The sequence below is a fragment of the Bombina bombina genome, chromosome 12, assembly GCF_027579735.1.
Source record: "Bombina bombina isolate aBomBom1 chromosome 12, aBomBom1.pri, whole genome shotgun sequence".
In the NCBI taxonomy this organism is placed as follows: Eukaryota; Metazoa; Chordata; class Amphibia; order Anura; family Bombinatoridae; genus Bombina; species Bombina bombina.
Window position 1 is genome coordinate 98843290 of NC_069510.1, and position 21923 is coordinate 98865212.

General features: G+C 40.6%; 1 protein-coding gene across 1 annotated transcript in view; it reads left to right on the forward strand.

Annotated features, from left to right (window-relative positions):
* Positions 1-17824: 17824 nt before the first annotated feature.
* PDZD4 (PDZ domain containing 4) overlaps positions 17825-21923 on the forward strand; it is a 266416-nt gene continuing 262317 nt past the window's right edge. Inside the window, exon 1 of the mRNA XM_053695772.1 lies at positions 17825-18159. Within this exon, the coding sequence (XP_053551747.1) occupies positions 18100-18159 (60 nt within the window). The 5' untranslated portion in view covers positions 17825-18099. The remainder of the gene's footprint in view (positions 18160-21923) is intronic.

The window sequence follows — 21923 nt, forward strand, 5'->3', positions numbered from 1 at the left end:
ACATGTTAGAAAAACCCCAAGACCCACCATTTGAAAGGCACTTAAAATAGACTGTCAAAAAAGCCTGCCAAGACCCTTGTTCTAAAGCCCAGAATTCCATCTTTAAGTAAAGCCCAGTGATGGCTATGTTAAGCCATGGATATTATTACATGGGGTACTTATATTATTATAATGCTTTGTTCTCAGTCAGCTGTTAAGGGAGATGTTTATGGGCAGATTAATGACCTTAATAACAGACTCTCTGGTACCTAACAATGTCAGTTGCATCCTTGTCTTCCAACAAACAAATTGGAAATTCCTATCTGTCAGAGAGAGCTAGGTTGGGGGGGCTTCGACCTTCATATGGTAAGGGAGCGCTGATCGTGCTCCCGTTACCATATGAAGGTAGATTGCCAGATCGTTACAGACAGTGACACAGTCTGTGTCACTGTCTGTAACAATCCCGTTGTGGCCGGTTGTTGTGGGAGGTGGGTGGGCAACCCAGCAGCGGAGGTGGTAGGGAAGGGGAGGGAGTGGGATGGGCCGTATGCTACAGATAGAAATGGAAGGGAGAGGGAGGGATGTGTTGCTGCATTACTGAAAAGGGGTGAAGGAGGGGGTCTTAATGACAATCGGTTGTGAGGGAGGTGAAGGGGGGACATAAAAACTAGGTTAAGATGGCGGCATCTAGTTAGGGGGAGGGTTAGAGAGCTGTTTGGGGGGGTCAGGTTGGTGGATCAGGTTTTGGGTGAGGAGGGTTACCTACAATCCAGAAATGTGTCTTAAGACTGCAGTAGTTGTGTGTTATAATTTCAGTGAGAAACCCAAAGTTTGTGAAAAAGTTAACGATTTTCTTAATATGATCACATCTGGCGGGGAAACGGTGGCATGAAATATACCAATATGGGCCTAGATCAATACCTTGGGTTGTCTACTAAGAAAAAACATATGTAGTTTTGGTAGGTAAATTTAAAAAAAGGCTTTATTTCTGTTTAAATGGAGTGAGAGCAAGTTTTTCTCTGAAATTCTCAATCTAATAATACTGTTGTTATTAACATAGAACACGGTATAACAATATTATTAGTTCTTACTGGTATAATATTGCGACTGTCCTGTAACAAACGTGTTCTATATTTACACGTTTATTACAGTGCATTTGCAATATTATAACACGTTCAGAACAGTGAGAACTTATATCGGAAATAAAGAAATAAAACAAGACGGCCACGGCTACTGTCTTCTATGAAATATTAATATCACAAACATGAAATCTTCTTCCACAAAATCTTCTTCCTAAAAAAAAAAAACCAAACATGCGAAAACCAAAAAACATGATTTTTAAAAATACGACAATAATTGAAATACATATTATGACATGATTATATAATAAATACATATAAATAAAACATATATACAATATACCCACAATCCCCCAGCTCCTATAGGTGTACTATTGATGTCCTAGTTTTACTATTGTATTGTAACAAAAGGGGTTAAAAGGACACTGAACCCAAATTTTTTTTATTGTGATTCAGATAAAGCATGCAATTTTAAACAACTTTCTAATTTACTCCTGTTATCAAATTCTTTTCATTCAATTGGTATCTTTATTTGAAATGCAAGAATGTAAGTTTAGATGCCGGCCCATTTTTGGTGAACACACTGTGTTGTTCTTGCTGATTGGTGGGTAAATTCACCTACCCATAAACAAGTGCTTTCCATGGTCCTGAAGCAAAAAAATAGCTGAGATGCCTTTTTCAAATAAAGAAAGCAAGAGAACGAAGATAAATTGATAATAGGAGTAAATTAGAATGTTGTTTAAAATTGCATGCTCTATCTGAATCACAAAAGAAAAAATTTTGGGTTTAGTGTCCCTTATATTAATAATTATATTGCTATACTACACTGTGTAAAGGGATCATTTACATTAAACCTTCAATGTAGGAGGCACTGCTGCTTTGAATATTTATCGGCAGATGTGTAGTAAAACGCCTTCAAACACTGATGTCAGCAGTTTTGAATATTTCACCGGAAATCTCGATCCCGCGACGGATCCCTTTTGAATACATCGCCACATAGTGGATCATCAGGTAAACAGTGCTGTTGTTAGAGCCTAGCCAGGCGCTAATTGCTGCATAACTCAGTGCTCTGTGGAATGGTGCCTGGGGTGGAAAAATTGTGCTGATCTAAGTGTTAAAAAAGTAATAACAGCATTTAAAAAAAAAAAAAGAACACTTTATATTGTAGCGTTACAGCAGCATGCCCAGTGTACAAACGTACGTGTCCCTTTAAGCAGGCTTTGATCTTCTGCATTGCATTTTAAAGTCTGTGGTTTACTATCTGTGCTATCCTCTTACCCCTTCCAGCAAATACTTAAATAATGCATACACTACATACCCACTTGTCTCACTACTAATGGGAAGTCATTGATTTATTGATGACTATAAATTGTGCTGATGATTGATTTATTTATGTGCAATTACTTGTGGACTATGGTGACTGGGGACACCAAAGGCAATGTTACAAATGTATGTTATGTAGGCCCTACAGGGGGAGTTATAAGAATGGTTACATGGATCAATAGGATAATTTATAGTGAGGGTTATACAGTGCAATATTAGTAGTTATAGGGAGGATTAAACAGTGCAATCTGAGTAATTATAGGGAGGGTTACACAGTGCAATATAAGTAGTTATAGGGAGGGTTACACAGTGCAATATGAGTAGTTATAGGGAGGGTTATACAGTGCAATATGAGTAGTTATAGGGAGGGTTACACAGTGCAATATGAGTAGTTATAGGGAGGGTTACACAGTGCAATATGAGTAGTTATAGGGAGGGTTATATGGTGCAATATGAGTAGTTATAGGGAGGGTTATACAGTGCAATATGAGTAGTTATAGGGAGGGTTATACAGTGCAATATGAGTAGTTATAGGGAGGGTTACACAGTGCAATATGAGTAGTTATAGGGAGGGTTACACAGTGCAATATGAGTAGTTATAGGGAGGGTTATACGGTGCAATATGAGTAGTTATAGGGAGGGTTACACGGTGCAATATGAGTAGTTATAGGGAGGGTTACACGGTGCAATATGAGTAGTTATAGGGAGGGTTATACAGTGCAATATGAGTAGTTATAGGGAGGGTTACACAGTGCAATATGAGTAGTTATAGGGAGGGTTATACAGTGCAATATGAGTAGTTATAGGGAGGGTTACACAGTGCAATATGAGTAGTTATAGGGAGGGTTACACAGTGCAATATGAGTAGTTATAGGGAGGGTATTACAGTGCAATATTAGTAGTTATAGGGAGGGTTATACAGTGCAATATGAGTAGTTATAGGGAGGGTTATACGGTGCAATATGAGTAGTTATAGGGAGGGTTACACAGTGCAATATGAGTAGTTATAGGGAGGGTTATACAGTGCAATATGAGTAGTTATAGGGAGGGTTACACGGTGCAATATGAGTAGTTATAGGGAGGGTTATACGGTGCAATATGAGTAGTTATAGGGAGGGTTACACAGTGCAGTATGAGTAGATATAGGGAGGGTTATACAGTGCAATATGAGTAGTTATAGGGAGGGTTATACAGTGCAATATAAGTAGTTATAGGGAGGGTTATACGGTGCAATACGAGTAGTTATAGGGAGGGTTATACAGTGCAATACGACTAGTTATAGGGAGGGTTACACAGTGCAATATGAGTAGTTATAGGGAGGGTTATACGCTGCAATATGAGTAGTTATAGGGAGGGTTACACAGTGCAATATGAGTAGTTATAGGGAGGGTTATACGCTGCAATATGAGTAGTTATAGGGAGGGTTATACAGTGCAATATAAGTAGTTATAGGGATGGTTATACGGTTCAAAATGGAGAGTTACAAAGAAGGTTATATGGTGCAATGTAGGGAGTTACAGGGAAGGTTATATGGTGCAATATGGGGAGTTAAAGGGAGGGCTATATTTAGCAATAGAAGATTTTATAGGGAGTGTTATATGGGGAAATCAGGACAGTTATAGAGGGGATTATATGGGGAAGTAATAGGACTTATAATGAGGATTATGTGGCGAAATAGGAGTTATAGAGAATATTAGATGGCACAATAGGAGTTTTAGGTAGGGTTATATGGGACTGTAGGAGGAGTTATAGGGAGAGTTATATGGAGCATTAAGAGGAGGTACAACAGTGGGTGTAATATGGGGGTTATAGGGAGGGTTATATCGGCAATAGTGGGACTTATATTGTGCCTTAGGAGGAATTATAGGGAGGGTTATATAATACAATGCTAATGTTAGGGCAATAAGAGAAGTTCATTGGGGGTAATATGGGTTATAAGAGGGTCATATGGGAAATAGGAGGAGCTATAGGGATGGTAATATGAGACAATAGGATGAGTCATAGAGAGGGTTATATGGTACAATAGGAGAAGTTATTGGGGGTTACACGGGGAAATAGGAGGAATTTTTGGGGTCTACATGGGGGCAATAGGAGGAGTTATTGGGATGTTAGATGGAGGAATGGGTAAGTTATAGCAAGGGTTTAGTTAATAGAAATAGTTATAGGGAGGATTACAAGGGGCAATAGGAAGCGTTATATTTGGGAACAGGTGCGTTATTGGGAGGGTTAAAATGGGCAATAGGAAGCTTTATTGGGAGGGTTATAAGAGGCAATAGGAAGTCTTATTGGAAGGGTTATAATGGGCAATAGGACGCAATATTGGGGGGATTACATGGGGCAATAGGAAGCATTATTCAGGGGATCATATGGGGCTATAGGAAGAGTTATTGGGAGGGTTATATGGGGCAATATGAAGCGATTGTTACATGGGTAATAGAAGGCATTATTAGAAGTGTTACATTGGGGAATAGGTGCGTTATTGGTAGGGTTAAAATGGGCAATAGGAAGCTTTATTGAGATGGTTAAAAGGGGCAATAGGAAGCCTTATTGGGAGAGTTATAAAGGACAATAGGAAGTGTTATTTAGAAGGTAATGTGTTGCAGTAGGAAGCGTTATTGGTAGGGTTTTACGGGACAATAGGAAGCGTTATTGGGAGGACTATATGGGACAATAGGAAGCGTTATTGGGAGGGCAATATGGGGCAATAGGAAGAGATTTGGGGGGGCTATATGGAATAACAGGAAGCATTATTAGGAGGGTTGCATCAGGCAATAGGAAGAATTATTGGGAGTGTTATGTTAGGCAATAAGATGCGTTATTAGGAGGGTTGTATGGGACAATAGGAAGCATTATTGGGAGGGTTACACCAAGCAATAGGAAGCTATTAATAGACTTACAGTATATGGGGCAATAGGAAGCATTATTTGGAATGGTATATGGGACAATAGGAAGCGTTGTTGGGAGCGTTATATGGGGCAATAGGAAGCGCTATTGGGAGGAATATATGGGACAATAGGAAGTGTTATTGGGAGGGTTATATTGGGTAATAGGAAACATTATTGGGAAGGTTATATGGGGCAATAGGAAGCATTATTGGGAAGATTATATGGGACAATAGGAAGTGTTATTGGGAGGGTTATATTGGGTAATAGGAAGCATTATCGGTAAGGTTATGTGGGGCAATCAGAATCATTATTAGGAAGGGTATATGTAATAATAGGAAATGTTTTTGAGAGGGCTATATTGGGTAATAGGCAGCGTTATTGTTAGGGTCATATAGGGCAATTGGAAGCATTATTGGAAGGGTTATATGGGGCAATAGGAAGCATTATTGGGAAGTTTATATGGGACACTAGGAAGGATTATTGGGAAGGCTATATGGGACAATAGGTGTCAGAGTTGATACTGCAAAATAATCAAATGTGCAGTATTTAGAGGATATAAGTGTTAAGAATAGTATATAGGTATATGTTATTACACTTAGTTAAGAATGTAGCTACTAAGTAACGAAACAGTAGCTACTAAGTAACAAAACACACCTTATAATTGTAAGGTAAGTTAATATTAGCAGCTGATGATATTTCAATCAGTGAGGTTTCATAAGTTATACAGGGAGTGCAGAATTATTAGGCAAATGAGTATTTTGACCACATCATCCTCTTTATGCATGTTGTCTTACTCCAAGCTGTATAGGCTCGAAAGCCTACTACCAATTAAGCATATTAGGTGATGTGCATCTCTGTGTGTGGTCTAATGACATCAACACCCTATATCAGGTGTGCATAATTATTAGGCAACTTCCTTTCCTTTGGCAAAATGGGTCAAAAGAAGGACTTGACAGGCTCAGAAAAGTCAAAAATAGTGAGATATCTTGCAGAGGGATGCAGCACTCTTAAAATTGCAAAGCTTCTGAAGCGTGATCATCGAACAATCAAGCGTTTCATTCAAAATAGTCAACAGGGTCGCAAGAAGCGTGTGGAAAAACCAAGGCGCAAAATAACTGCCCATGAACTGAGAAAAGTCAAGCGTGCAGCTGCCAAGATGCCACTTGCTACCAGTTTGGCCATATTTCAGAGCTGCAACATCACTGGAGTGCCCAAAAGCACAAGGTGTGCAATACTCAGAGACATGGCCAAGGTAAGAAAGGCTGAAAGACGACCACCACTGAACAAGACACACAAGCTGAAACGTCAAGACTGGGCTAAGAAATATCTCAAGACTGATTTTTCTAAGGTTTTATGGACTGATGAAATGAGAGTGAGTCTTGATGGGCCAGATGGATGGGCCCCTGGCTGGATTGGTAAAGGGCAGAGAGCTCCAGTCCGACTCAGACGCCAGCAAGGTGGAGGTGGAGTACTGGTTTGGGCTGGTATCATCAAAGATGAGCTTGTGGGGCCTTTTCGGGTTGAGGATGGAGTCAAACTCAACTCCCAGTCCTACTGCCAGTTTCTGGAAGACACCTTCTTCAAGCAGTGGTACAGGAAGAAGTCTGCATCCTTCAAGAAAAACATGATTTTCATGCAGGACAATGCTCCATCACACGCGTCCAAGTACTCCACAGCGTGGCTGGCAAGAAAGGGTATAAAAGAAGAAAATCTAATGACATGGCCTCCTTGTTCACCTGATCTGAACCCCATTGAGAACCTGTGGTCCATCATCAAATGTGAGATTTACAAGGAGGGAAAACAGTACACCTCTCTGAACAGTGTCTGGGAGGCTGTGGTTGCTGCTGCACGCAATGTTGATGGTGAACAGATCAAAACACTGACAGAATCCATGGATGGCAGGCGTTTGAGTGTCCTTGCAAAGAAAGGTGGCTATATTGGTCACTGATTTGTTTTTGATTTGTTTTTGAATGTCAGAAATGTATATTTGTGAATGTTGAGATGTTATATTGGTTTCACTGGTAAAAATAAATAATTGAAATGGGTATATATTTGTTTTTTGTTAAGTTGCCTAATAATTATGCACAGTAATAGTCACCTGCACACACAGATATCCCCCTAAAATAGCTATAACTAAAAACAAACTAAAAACTACTTCCAAAACTATTCAGCTTTGATATTAATGAGTTTTTTGGGTTCATTGAGAACATGGTTGTTGTTCAATAATAAAATTAATCCTCAAAAATACAACTTGCCTAATAATTCTGCACTCCCTGTATTGTAACTGGGACTTCCTCAGAGAGTGAGTGAATGTGATCACAATATTTATATATATATAAAACAGACAGACTGGCTGCAGGTATAATAAATTGTATTCAGAATAACAGGATAAATAGAATAACCAGAATGAGGTTTACATTAGAGAGGTTCTAAGCATATCAATAGTTGAGAACATATTGCTTTACAAGTTTAGTACATAATGCACGTCATGGAGCTGTATCCATAAAGAGCTTGCTGAGCATTAATGCAGACAGTGAAAACACAGAACTGCTATGACTAATACTGCTAAAATGGTGAGATCAACAGCTGATGCAGACAAAAGTTATGATGTGTAAAGTAAACGGATACAAAGGTCCTCTAGGTTGCAGGAACGAACAAACCTGGTTCTACTGAGAGGAAAGTGCAGCTGTTCGTTTGACTGCAAAGAGAGGATCTTAGAAGGAGGCGGTCCGATGCTGTGAAGGAGCTGCTCGTGTAGACTTGAAGTAAAACAGGAATAGTCAGTAGGACAAAATCCTAGGCAGATAGTTACCGGTAGGATCCGTAACAAATCACATAAGAGCTAGTAACACAATGTTCCCACAGATGATAGGAACATACTTTATTAACAAGCAATGATTAATTGGAAATAGGTGCTTATAAAGGAAAATAAGACAACCCCTAATTAATAGGAAGGCTTATTGGGAAGGTTAAATGGGACAATAGGACGTGTTATTGGGAAGGATATATATGGGGCAATAGGAAGCATTATTGGGAAAGCTTTATGGGGCAATAGGAAGCTTTATTGGGAAGGTTATATGGGACAATAGGAGGCTTTATTGGGAAGGTTATATGGGGCAATAGGAATTATTGGGAAGGTTATATGGGGCAATAGAAAGCATTATTGGGAGGGTTATATAGGGCAATAGGAAGCATTATTGGGAAGGTTATATGGGACAATAAAAAGGACTATTGGGAAGGTTATATTGGGTAATATGAAGCATTATTCGGAGGATTATATGTGGCCATAGGAAGCATTATTGGGAAGGTTACATTGAGCAATATGAAGCATTATTGGGAGGGTTATAAGGGGCAATAGGAAGCATTATTGGTAAGGTTATATGGGGCAATGTGAAGCATTATTGGTAGGGTCATATAGCAATAGGAAGCATTATTTGGAGGGTTATATTAGGCAATAGGAAGTATTATTAGGAGGGTTATATGGGGGCAATAGGAAGTGTTATTGTGAAGATTATATGGGACAATAGGAAGGATTATTGGGAAGGTTATATGGGGCAATAGGAAGCATTATTAGGAAGGCTATATATGGTAGTAGGAAGCGTTATTGGGAGGGTAATATGGGGCCATTTGAAGCGTTATTAGGAGGGTTATATTAGTTAATAGGATGCATTATTGGGAGGGTTATAAGGGGCAATAGGAAGCATTATTGATAGGGTCATATGGGGCAAAAGGAAGCGTTATTGGAAGGGTTATATGGGGCAATAGGAAGTGTTATTGGGAGGGTTGTATAGGGCAATTTTAAGTGTTATTAGGAGGGTTATATGGGGCAATAGGAAGCATTATTAGGAAGGTTACATTGGGCAATAGGAAGCATTATTGGGAAGGTTACATTGGGCAATAGGAATCATTATTGGGAGGGTTATAGGGGGCAATAAGAAGCATTATTTGTAAGGTTATATGGGGCAATAGAAACCGTTATTTTGAGGGTTATATGGGGCAATTTGAAGCGTTATTAAGAGGGTTATATTGGGTAATCGGAAGCATTATTGGGAGGTTTATATGGGGCAATATGAAGCATTATTGGAAAGGTTATATTTGACAATAGGAAGGTTATATGGGGCAATAGAAAGCATTATTGGGAAGGTTATATGGGACAATAGGAAGGATTATTGGGAAGGTTATATTGGGTAATAGGAAGCATAATTGGGAGGGTTATATGGCGCAATAGGAAGCATTATTGGGAGAGTTATATCGGACATTATGAAGCATTATTGGGAAGGTTATTTAGGACAAAAAGAAGCATTATTGGGAGGGTCATATGGAGCAATATGAAGCATTATTGTGAGGGTTATATAGGGAAATAGGAGGCATTATTGGGAAGGTTATAAGGGGCAATAGGAAGCATTATTAGGAGGGTTACATGGGGCAATAGGGAGTGTTATTGGGAAGGTTATATGGGGCAATAGGAAGCATTATTGGGAAGGTTATATATGGCAATAGGAAGGATTATTGGAAGGTTATATCGACAATAGGGAGTTTAATTGGAAAGGTTATATGGGGCAATAGTAAGCATTATTGTGAGGGTCATATGTGGAAATAGGAAGCATTATTGAGAGGGTCATGTGGGGCAATAGGAAGCATTTTTGGAAGGGTTATATGGGGCAATAAGAAGCACTATTAGGAGGGTTATATGGGACAATAGGAAGTGTTATTGGGAGGGTTATATTGGGCAATAGGAAGCATTATTGGGAAGGTTATATGGGACAATAAAAAGGACTATTGGGAAGGTTATATTGGGTAATATGAAGCATTATTCGGAGGATTATATGTGGCCATAGGAAGCATTATTGGGAAGGTTACATTGAGCAATATGAAGCATTATTGGGAGGGTTATAAGGGGCAATAGGAAGCATTATTGGTAAGGTTATATGGGGCAATGTGAAGCATTATTGGTAGGGTCATATAGCAATAGGAAGCATTATTTGGAGGGTTATATTAGGCAATAGGAAGTATTATTAGGAGGGTTATATGGGGGCAATAGGAAGTGTTATTGTGAAGATTATATGGGACAATAGGAAGGATTATTGGGAAGGTTATATGGGGCAATAGGAAGCATTATTAGGAAGGCTATATATGGTAGTAGGAAGCGTTATTGGGAGGGTAATATGGGGCCATTTGAAGCGTTATTAGGAGGGTTATATTGGTTAATAGGATGCATTATTGGGAGGGTTATAAGGGGCAATAGGAAGCATTATTGATAGGGTCATATGGGGCAAAAGGAAGCGTTATTGGAAGGGTTATATGGGGCAATAGGAAGTGTTATTGGGAGGGTTGTATAGGGCAATTTTAAGTGTTATTAGGAGGGTTATATGGGGCAATAGGAAGCATTATTAGGAAGGTTACATTGGGCAATAGGAAGCATTATTGGGAAGGTTACATTGGGCAATAGGAATCATTATTGGGAGGGTTATAGGGGGCAATAAGAAGCATTATTTGTAAGGTTATATGGGGCAATAGAAACCGTTATTTTGAGGGTTATATGGGGCAATTTGAAGCGTTATTAAGAGGGTTATATTGGGTAATCGGAAGCATTATTGGGAGGTTTATATGGGGCAATATGAAGCATTATTGGAAAGGTTATATTTGACAATAGGAAGGTTATATGGGGCAATAGAAAGCATTATTGGGAAGGTTATATGGGACAATAGGAAGGATTATTGGGAAGGTTATATTGGGTAATAGGAAGCATAATTGGGAGGGTTATATGGCGCAATAGGAAGCATTATTGGGAGAGTTATATCGGACATTATGAAGCATTATTGGGAAGGTTATTTAGGACAAAAAGAAGCATTATTGGGAGGGTCATATGGAGCAATATGAAGCATTATTGTGAGGGTTATATAGGGAAATAGGAGGCATTATTGGGAAGGTTATAAGGGGCAATAGGAAGCATTATTAGGAGGGTTACATGGGGCAATAGGGAGTGTTATTGGGAAGGTTATATGGGGCAATAGGAAGCATTATTGGGAAGGTTATATATGGCAATAGGAAGGATTATTGGAAGGTTATATCGACAATAGGGAGTTTAATTGGAAAGGTTATATGGGGCAATAGTAAGCATTATTGTGAGGGTCATATGTGGAAATAGGAAGCATTATTGAGAGGGTCATGTGGGGCAATAGGAAGCATTTTTGGAAGGGTTATATGGGGCAATAAGAAGCACTATTAGGAGGGTTATATGGGACAATAGGAAGTGTTATTGGGAGGGTTATATTGGGTACTAGGAAGCATTATTTGGAATGTTATATGGGACAATAGGAATAACTAATGGGAGGTTTATATGGGGCAATAGGAAGCTCTATTGGGAGGGTTATATGGGACAATAGGAAGTGTTATTGGGAGGGTTATATTGGGTAATAGGAAGCATTATTGGAAGTGCTATATGGGGAAATAGGAAGCATTATTGGGAAGGTTATATGGGACAATAGGAAGGATTATTGGGAAGGTTATATGGGACAATAGGAAGTATTATTTGGGAGGGTTATATTAGGTAATATGAAGCATTATTGGGAGGGTTATATGGGGCAATAGGCAGCATTATTCGGAAGGTTATATGGGACAATATGAAGGATTATTGGGAAGGTTATATGGGGCAATAGAAAGCATTATTGGGAGGGTTATATTGGGCAATAGCAAGCATTATTGGGAAGGTTATATGGGACAATTAAAAGGATTATTGGGAAGGTTTTATTGGGTAATATGAAGCATTATTGGGAGGGTTATATGTGGCAATAGGAAGCATTATTGGGAAGGTTACATTGAGCAATATGAAGCATTATTGGGAGGGTTATAAGGGGCAATAGGAAGCATTATTGGTAAGGTTATATGGAGCAATGTGAAGCATTATTGGTAGGGTCATATGGCAATAGGAAGCATTATTTGGAGGGTTATATTAGGCAATAGGAAGTGTTATTGTGAAGATTATATGGGACAATAGTAAGGATTATTGGGAAGGTTATATGGGGCAATAGGAAGCATTATTAGGAAGGCTATATATGGTAGTAGGAAGCGTTATTGGGAGGGTAATATGGGGCCATTTGAAGCGTTATTAGGAGGGTTATATTGGTTAATAGGATGCATTATTGGGAGGGTTATAAGGGGCAATAGGAAGCATTATTGATAGGGTCATATGGGGCAATAGGAAGCATTATTGGAAGGGTTATATGGGGCAATAGGAAGTGTTATTGGGAGGGTTGTATAGGGCAATTTTAAGTGTTATTAGGAAGGTTATATGGGGCAATAGGAAGCATTATTAGGAAGGTTACATTGGGCAATAGGAAGCATTATTGGGAAGGTTACATTGGGCAATAGGAATCATTATTGGGAGGGTTATAGGGGGCAATAAGAAGCATTATTTGTAAGGTTATATGGGGCAATAGAAAGTGGTATTGGGAGGGTTATATGGGGCAATTTGAAGTATTATTAAGAGGGTTATATTGGGTAATCGGAAGCATTATTGGGAGGTTTATATGGGGCAATATGAAGCATTATTGGAAAGGTTATATTTGACAATAGGAAGGTTATATGGGGCAATAGAAAGCATTATTGGGAAGGTTATATGGGACAATAGGAAGGATTATTGGGAAGGTTATATTGGGTAATAGGAAGCATAATTGGGAGGGTTATATGGCGCAATAGGAAGCATTATTGGGAGAGTTATATCGGACATTATGAAGCATTATTGGGAAGGTTATTTAGGACAAAAAGAAGCATTATTGGGAGGGTCATATGGAGCAATATGAAGCATTATTGTGAGGGTTATATAGGGCAATAGGAGGCATTATTGGGAAGGTTATAAGGGGCAATAGGAAGCATTATTAGGAGGGTTACATGGGGCAATAGGGAGTGTTATTGGGAAGGTTATATGGGGCAATAGGAAGCATTATTGGGAAGGTTATATATGGCAATAGGAAGGATTATTGGAAGGTTATATCGACAATAGGGAGTTTAATTGGAAAGGTTATATGGGGCAATAGTAAGCATTATTGTGAGGGTCATATGTGGAAATAGGAAGCATTATTGAGAGGGTCATGTGGGGCAATAGGAAGCATTATTGGAAGGGTTATATGGGGCAATAAGAAGCACTATTAGGAGGGTTATATGGGACAATAGGAAGTGTTATTGGGAGGGTTATATTGGGTACTAGGAAGCATTATTTGGAATGTTATATGGGACAATAGGAATAACTAATGGGAGGTTTATATGGGGCAATAGGAAGCTCTATTGGGAGGGTTATATGGGACAATAGGAAGTGTTATTGGGAGGGTTATATTGGGTAATAGGAAGCATTGTTGGAAGTGCTATATGGGGAAATAGGAAGCATTATTGGGAAGGTTATATGGGACAATAGGAAGGATTATTGGGAAGGTTATATGGGACAATAGGAAGTATTATTGGGAGGGTTATATTAGGTAATATGAAGCATTATTGGGAGGGTTATATGGGGCAATAGGCAGCATTATTCGGAAGGTTATATGGGACAATATGAAGGATTATTGGGAAGGTTATATGGGGCAATAGAAAACATTATTGGGAGGGTTATATTGGGCAATAGCAAGCATTATTGGGAAGGTTATATGGGACAATTAAAAGGATTATTGGGAAGGTTATATTGGGTAATATGAAGCATTATTGGGAGGGTTATATGTGGCATTAGGAAGCATTATTGGGAAGGTTACATTGAGCAATATGAAACATTATTGGGAGGGTTATAAGGGGCAATAGGAAGCATTATTGGTAAGGTTATATGGGGCAATGTGAAACATTATTGGTAGGGTCATATGGCAATAGGAAGCATTATTTGGAGGGTTATATTAGGCAATAGGAAGTATTATTAGGAGGGTTATATGGGGGCAATAGGAAGTGTTATTGTGAAGATTATATGGGACAATAGGAAGGATTATTGGGAAGGTTATATGGGGCAATAGGAAGCATTATTAGGAAGGCTATATATGGTAGTAGGAAGCGTTATTGGGAGGGTAATATGGGGCCATTTGAAGCGTTATTAGGAGGGTTATATTGGTTAATATGATGCATTATTGGGAGGGTTATAAGGGGCAATAGGAAGCATTATTGATAGGGTCATATGGGGCAATAGGAAGCATTATTGGAAGGGTTATATGGGGCAATAGGAAGTGTTATTGGGAGGGTTGTATAGGGCAATTTTAAGTGTTATTAGGAGGGTTATATGGGACAATAGGAAGCATTATTAGGAAGGTTACATTGGGCAATAGGAAGCATTATTGGGAAGGTTACATTGGGCAATAGGAATCATTATTGGGAGGGTTATAGGGGGCAATAAGAAGCATTATTTGTAAGGTTATATGGGGCAATAGAAAGTGGTATTGGGAGGGTTATATGGGGCAATTTGAAGTGTTATTAAGAGGGTTATATTGGGTAATCGGAAGCATTATTGGGAGGTTTATATGGGGCAATATGAAGCATTATTGGAAAGGTTATATTTGACAATAGGAAGGTTATATGGGGCAATAGAAAGTATTATTGGGAAGGTTATATGGGACAATAGGAAGGATTATTGGGAAGGTTATATTGGGTAATAGGAAGCATAATTGGGAGGGTTATATGGCGCAATAGGAAGCATTATTGGGAGAGTTATATCGGACAATATGAAGCATTATTGGGAAGGTTATTTAGGACAAAAAGAAGCATTATTGGGAGGGTCATATGGAGCAATATGAAGCATTATTGTGAGGGTTATATAGGGCAATAGGAAGCATTATTGGGAAGGTTATAAGGGGCAATAGGAAGCATTATTAGGAGGGTTACATTGGGCAATAGGGAGTGTTATTGGGAAGGTTATATGGGGCAATAGGAAGCATTATTGGGAAGGTTATATATGGCAATAGGAAGGATTATTGGATGGTTATATCGACAATAGGGAGTTTAATTGGAAAGGTTATATGGGGCAATAGTAAGCATTATTGTGAGGGTCATATGTGGAAATAGGAAGCATTATTGAGAGGGTCATGTGGGGCAATAGGAAGCATTATTGGAAGGGTTATATGGGGCAATAAGAAGCACTATTAGGAGGGTTATATGGGACAATAGGAAGTGTTATTGGGAGGGTTATATTGGGTACTAGGAAGCATTATTTGGAATGTTATATGGGACAATAGGAAGAACTAATGGGTGGTTTATATGGGGCAATAGGAAGCTCTATTGGGAGGGTTATATGGGACAATAGGAAGTGTTATTGGGAGGGTTATATTGGGTAATAGGAAGCATTATTGGAAGTGCTATATGGGGAAATAGGAAGCATTATTGGGAAGGTTATATGGGACAATAGGAAGGATTATTGGGAAGGTTATATGGGACAATAGAAAGCATTATTGGGAGGGTTATATTGGGCAATAGGAAGCATTATTGGGAAGGTTATATGGGACAATTAAAAGGATTATTGGGAAGGTTATATTGGGTAATATGAAGCATTATTGGGATGGTTATATGTGGCAATAGGAAGCATTATTGAGAAGGTTACATTGAGCAATATGAACCATTATTGGGAGGTTTATATGGGGCAATAGGAAGCATTATTGGTAAGGTTATATGGGGCAATCTGAAGCATTATTGGTAGGTTCATATGGGGCAATAGGAAGCATTATTTGGAGGGTTATATTAGGCAATAGGAAGTGTTATTGGGAGGGTTACATGGGGCAATAGGAAGCATTATTTGGAATGTTATATGGGACAATAGGAAGAACTATTGGGAGGTTTATATGGGGCAATAGGAAGCTCTATTGGGAGGGTTATATGGGACAATAGGAAGTATTATTGAGAGGGTTATATTGGGTAATAGGAAGAATTATTGGGAGGGTTAGATGGGGCAATAGGAAGCATTATTGGGAAGGTTATATGGGGCAATAGGAAGGATTATTGAGAAGGTTATATGAGACAATAGGAAGCTCTATTGGGAGGGTTATATGGGACAATAGGAAATATTATTGGAAGGGTTATATTGGGTAATAGGAAGCATTATTGGGAGGGTTATATAGGGTAATAGGAAGAATTATTGGGGGGGTTATATGGGGCAATAGGAAGCATTATTGGGAAGGTTATATGGGACAATAGGAAGGATTATTGGGAAGGTTATATGGGACAATAGGAAGCATTATTGAGAAGGTTATATGGGACAATAGGAATGATTATTGGGAAGGTTATATGGGGCAATATAAAGCATTATTGGGAAGGTTATATGGGAAAATAGGAAGGATAATTGGGAAGGTTATATTGGGCAATAGGAAGCATTATTGGGAGGGTTATAGGGCAATAGGAAGCATTATTGGGAGGGCCATATGGGGCACTAGGAAGCATTATTAAGAGGGTCATATGGGGCAATAGTAAGCATTACTGGAACGGTTATTAGGGGCAATAAGAAGCATTATTATGAGAGTCATATGGGGCAATAAGAAACGTTATTGGGTAGGTTATATGGGGCAATAGGAAGGATCAATGGTAGGGTTATATAGCACAGGGAAATTAATTTAACCTTTATAAAGTAAATTTCTGATCCTGTACTGTATCTGTGAACCATTAATAGAACTAGGAGCAAAACCTGTGTTTATCAGGCTGTCACACACCTCATTGGACCCACAGCACTGCTCATTAAGCGAGCGTCACAGCACAGCCCCCATACTTCACACTAGCAAATATAGACATTTCCAGCTGCCAGGGAGGGGACCTGCAGGACATCACTTAACTTGGAGCATCCTGCAGAGCGTCACTAAATAATGCAGGAGGGTCTGCCGGGAGAAGCTGGACTGCCCTTGCTATGTATGTGCAGACACACACAACCATAGCTGCTTCAGACCAGAAGCCTGCAGAGCATTGCAGCTTCCCCTTAGCGTGTTAGCTCTTTCCTGGAAACCTGATTAATAGCCACTGAGGTGACGAGAGGCAGCGGGCTACCAATGAGATTAACCCTTTCTATTCCAGCAGCATTATAAATACAGACATAAAAGACAGCAATACCAACACACTGATGTGTCAATTCCATAAAAATGTGAGCTGGCAGGGTTACCCCTTGGTAGAATTCAGTGCCAGTGCCCAGCCTACCCTTTAGCTTTGTATAGGGATATAACCTATAGAAATCACTGTAATCTAGTATCCTCTGCATTCCTGTATCCTCTAGCTGGCATTGACACAGCCGTGTTTCTGTGTTTTTTCCCCGCGCCTGTCTAACAGATTGGCTGTGAGTGTTACACCAGAACCCATCCATATTTATTATCAACCTTTCTCCCCCTCCCTTCTCTCTCCCCCCTCCCTCCTCTCACGCTCCCTTCTCCCTAGCTGTGCTGTGCCTCAGATAGTCAGAGGGGCTGCATGTGTGTGTTATGCAGCACAGGTGTGTGAATAGGGAAGCAGCCTTACAGAGGACTGGCACCCTGATATTCTAAGGAGCCATATGTATGTATATATATGTCCTCAGCTTGCACCCCATTTTTGCCCTGGAGAAGAGGCTTTTTCATGGGGGGGAGGGGAGGAGAGGTAGCACCCCATTTTACAAGATGTGGGGGGCAGCTACTTGTTTCTCCCTTGCTATGTTAAGCTTCCTCCGTGTTTGTCGTCTTCTGCCACCTCGGATTACCTGCTTGGTCTGGATGGATAATTGAAGGGATTTAGCCATTGATTTGGGTCCTCTGCTGTTTTGGTCCCAGTTCTGGATCCTACAGAACAACACATCACTAAAAGGACATCAGGCAAGACTGGGGGTTACCAGCCCCATCCAGCAAAGACCTGTTCCCCCTCTAGCTAACATGGGATGTAACATGTGTGTGGTCCGTAAACCGGAGGAACATTACAAGGTGATGCTGCAGGTGAGATATGATTGGGGGTAATAAGCAAGAGAGGTATGGTGTAGGTAGGATGTAAAGTATGCAATACATATATATAATGAGAAGGGGAGATATAGAGGGTAATGTGGCTGTACAGATGCATGTAAGTGTGTGTTAGCAGAATGACGAGATGACACATACAGTATATATATGACTATAACACAAGAGTTAAGAGGTGAAATGTATCCTAAACAATAAGGCAAGCGAGACTGCAGAAGAGGGGGAGGTGAGGAGAGATTGCAGGTGACTGCAACAGTCTGTGAGGAGGCTGCGAAATGCATGGAATGCACGCACAATCCTTACATGTCAGCAGCAACACGTGTACCGTCACACACAAGTATATACACACACACACCCCTGCTCATAGTCACACACAAGTATATACACACACACCCCTGCTCATGGTCACACACAAGTATATACACACACACCCCTGCTCATAGTCACACACAAGTATATACACACACACCCCTGCTCATGGTCACACACAAGTATATACACACACACCCCTGCTCATGGTCACACACAGGTATATACACACACACCCCTGCTCATGGTCACACACAAGTATATACACACACACCCCTGCTCATGGTCACACACAAGTATATACACACACACCCCTGCTCATAGTCACACACAAGTATATACACACACACCCCTGCTCATGGTCACACACAAGTATATACACACACACCCCTGCTCATGGTCACACACAAGTATATACACACACACCCCTGTTCATGGTCACACACAAGTATATACACACACACCCCTGCTCATGGTCACACACACGTACATACACACACCCCTGCTCATGGTCACACACAAGTATATACACCCCTGCTCATAGTTACACACAAGTATACACACCCCCTCTGCTCATGGTCACACACAAGTATATACACACACACCCCTGCTCATAGTCACACACAAGTATATACACACACACCCCTGCTCATGGTCACACACAAGTACACACACACACACACCCCTGCACATGGTCACATACACACATACACACCCATGCACATGGTCACACACAAGTACACACACGCAGACATACCACTTATCATTTACACACGCACAGTCCAACTTATGGTCATACACAAGTACACACACACACTCCTGCACATGGTCACACACAAGTACAGACAAACACACCTGCTCATGGTGACTTACCCAAATGCACATACACACACATACATGCTTTTGGACACACGTGCACACACACAGACCCCTCTTCATGATTACACATATGTGCACAAACCCTTGCACATGGCTACACACAAGTGCACACACACATAACTGCCCATTGGCACACACAAGTGCACACACACCCCTGTTCATGGTCACCCACAAGTGCACATACACAAACCCTGGCATATGGTTACACACACCTCTGTAAATAGTCATACACAAGTGCATACACATGCATGCATACAGTTATACACACACAAAGGGCATATATGCATGTACAACCTCAGACACTTACACATAAATGTACATGCAGACATGTACACACACACATCTCTCACTAGCACACACACACACACACACACATCTCTATCTCACTAGCACACACACACACAATACTTACAAACACACACACCCCCCTTTCTCTCTTTCTTTCTCTCTCTCTCTCTCTCTCTCACACACACACACATAAATATATGTTTGCCCACCCGTAGACACTCACAAAAAATATACATAGATTCATATACACACACCCCTCTCTCTCTCACACATTCATACACACATACTTGCATGCACACCCTCAGACTCAAACATACATGCAGATACATACATACATTGTTCTCTGTCACACACATACGTACACACACATGTATGCATGAACTCACCCAGGCGCGCGCACACACACACATGTATGCATGCACGACCTCAGGCAAACATGCACATGTATTCATGCACATCTTTAGACACACACATGTATGCATGAACACCCTCACACACATACGTATGCATGCACACCCTTAGACACACACATAAACACATACACACATTTATGCATGAACACCCTCAGACTCTCACACACACATACACACATGTATGCATACACACCCTCAGACACTCACACACACATATACATGTATGCATGCACACCCTCAGACACTCACTCACACACATGTATGCATGCACACCCTCAGACACTCACACACACACACACACACACACACACACACATATGCATGCATACCCTCAGACACTCTCACACACACACACACACACACACACACACACACACACACACATATATGCATGCACACCCTCAGACACTCACTCACACACATGTATGCATGCACACCCTCAGACACTCACACACACACACACACACACACACACATATGCATGCATACCCTCAGACACTCTCTCACACACACACACACATATATGCATGCACACCCTCAGACACTCACACACACACAGATATATGCATGCATACCCTCAGACACTCACACACACACACACACACATGCATGCATGCATGCACACCCTCAGACACATATATGCACATTAATGCATGCACACCCTCAGACACACTCACACATATGTATGCATGCACACCCTCAGACACTTACACTCACACATATGTATGCTTGCACACCCTCAGACACTCTCACACACACACACAAACATACATGTATGCTTGCACACCCTCAGACACATGTATGCATACACACCCTCAGACAATCATACACAAACACATGTATGCATGCACACCCTCAGACACTCTCACACACAAACATACATGTATGCTTGCACACCCTCAGACACTCACATGCAAACACATACACACATGTATGCATGCACATCCTCAGACACACACACACACAAGTATGCATACACACCCTCAGACACTCACACACAAACACATACACACATGTATGTATGCACATCCTCAGACACACACAAGTATGCATGCACACCCTCAGACACTCACACACAAACACATACACACATGTATGTATGCACATCCTCAGACACACACACACAAGTATGCATGCACACCCTCAGACACTCACACACAAACACATACACACATGTATGTATGCACATCCTCAGACACACACACACAAGTATGCATGCACACCCTCAGACACTCACACACAAACACATACACACATGTATGTATGCACATCCTCAGACACACACACACAAGTATGCATACACACCCTCAGACACTCACACACAAACACATACACACATGTATGCATGCACATCCTCAGACACTCACACACAAGTATGCATGCACACCCTCAGACACTCACACACAAGTATGCATGCACACCCTCAGACACTCACACACAAACACATACACACACATGTATTCTTGCACACCCTCAGACACTCTCAAACACACACACACAAACATATATGTATGCATGCACACCCTCAGACACTCACACACACACATGCAAGCACACCCTCAGACACTCACACACAAACTCGTACACACACATGTATGCTTGTACACCCTCAGACACTCTCACACACACAAACATATATGTATGCATGCGCACGCTCAGACACTCACACACACATGTATGCATGCACACCCCCAGACACTCACATAAATGTACATTTAGATACATACACACTTTCTTTCACATACATACGCACACACAAACCTCTCTCTAACACAAATGCACATGCTGCTTATCCTTCAGAAACAGATTAATACAGATACTTACAATTCAGAAGACGTTTGGTGTTCATACTTTGCT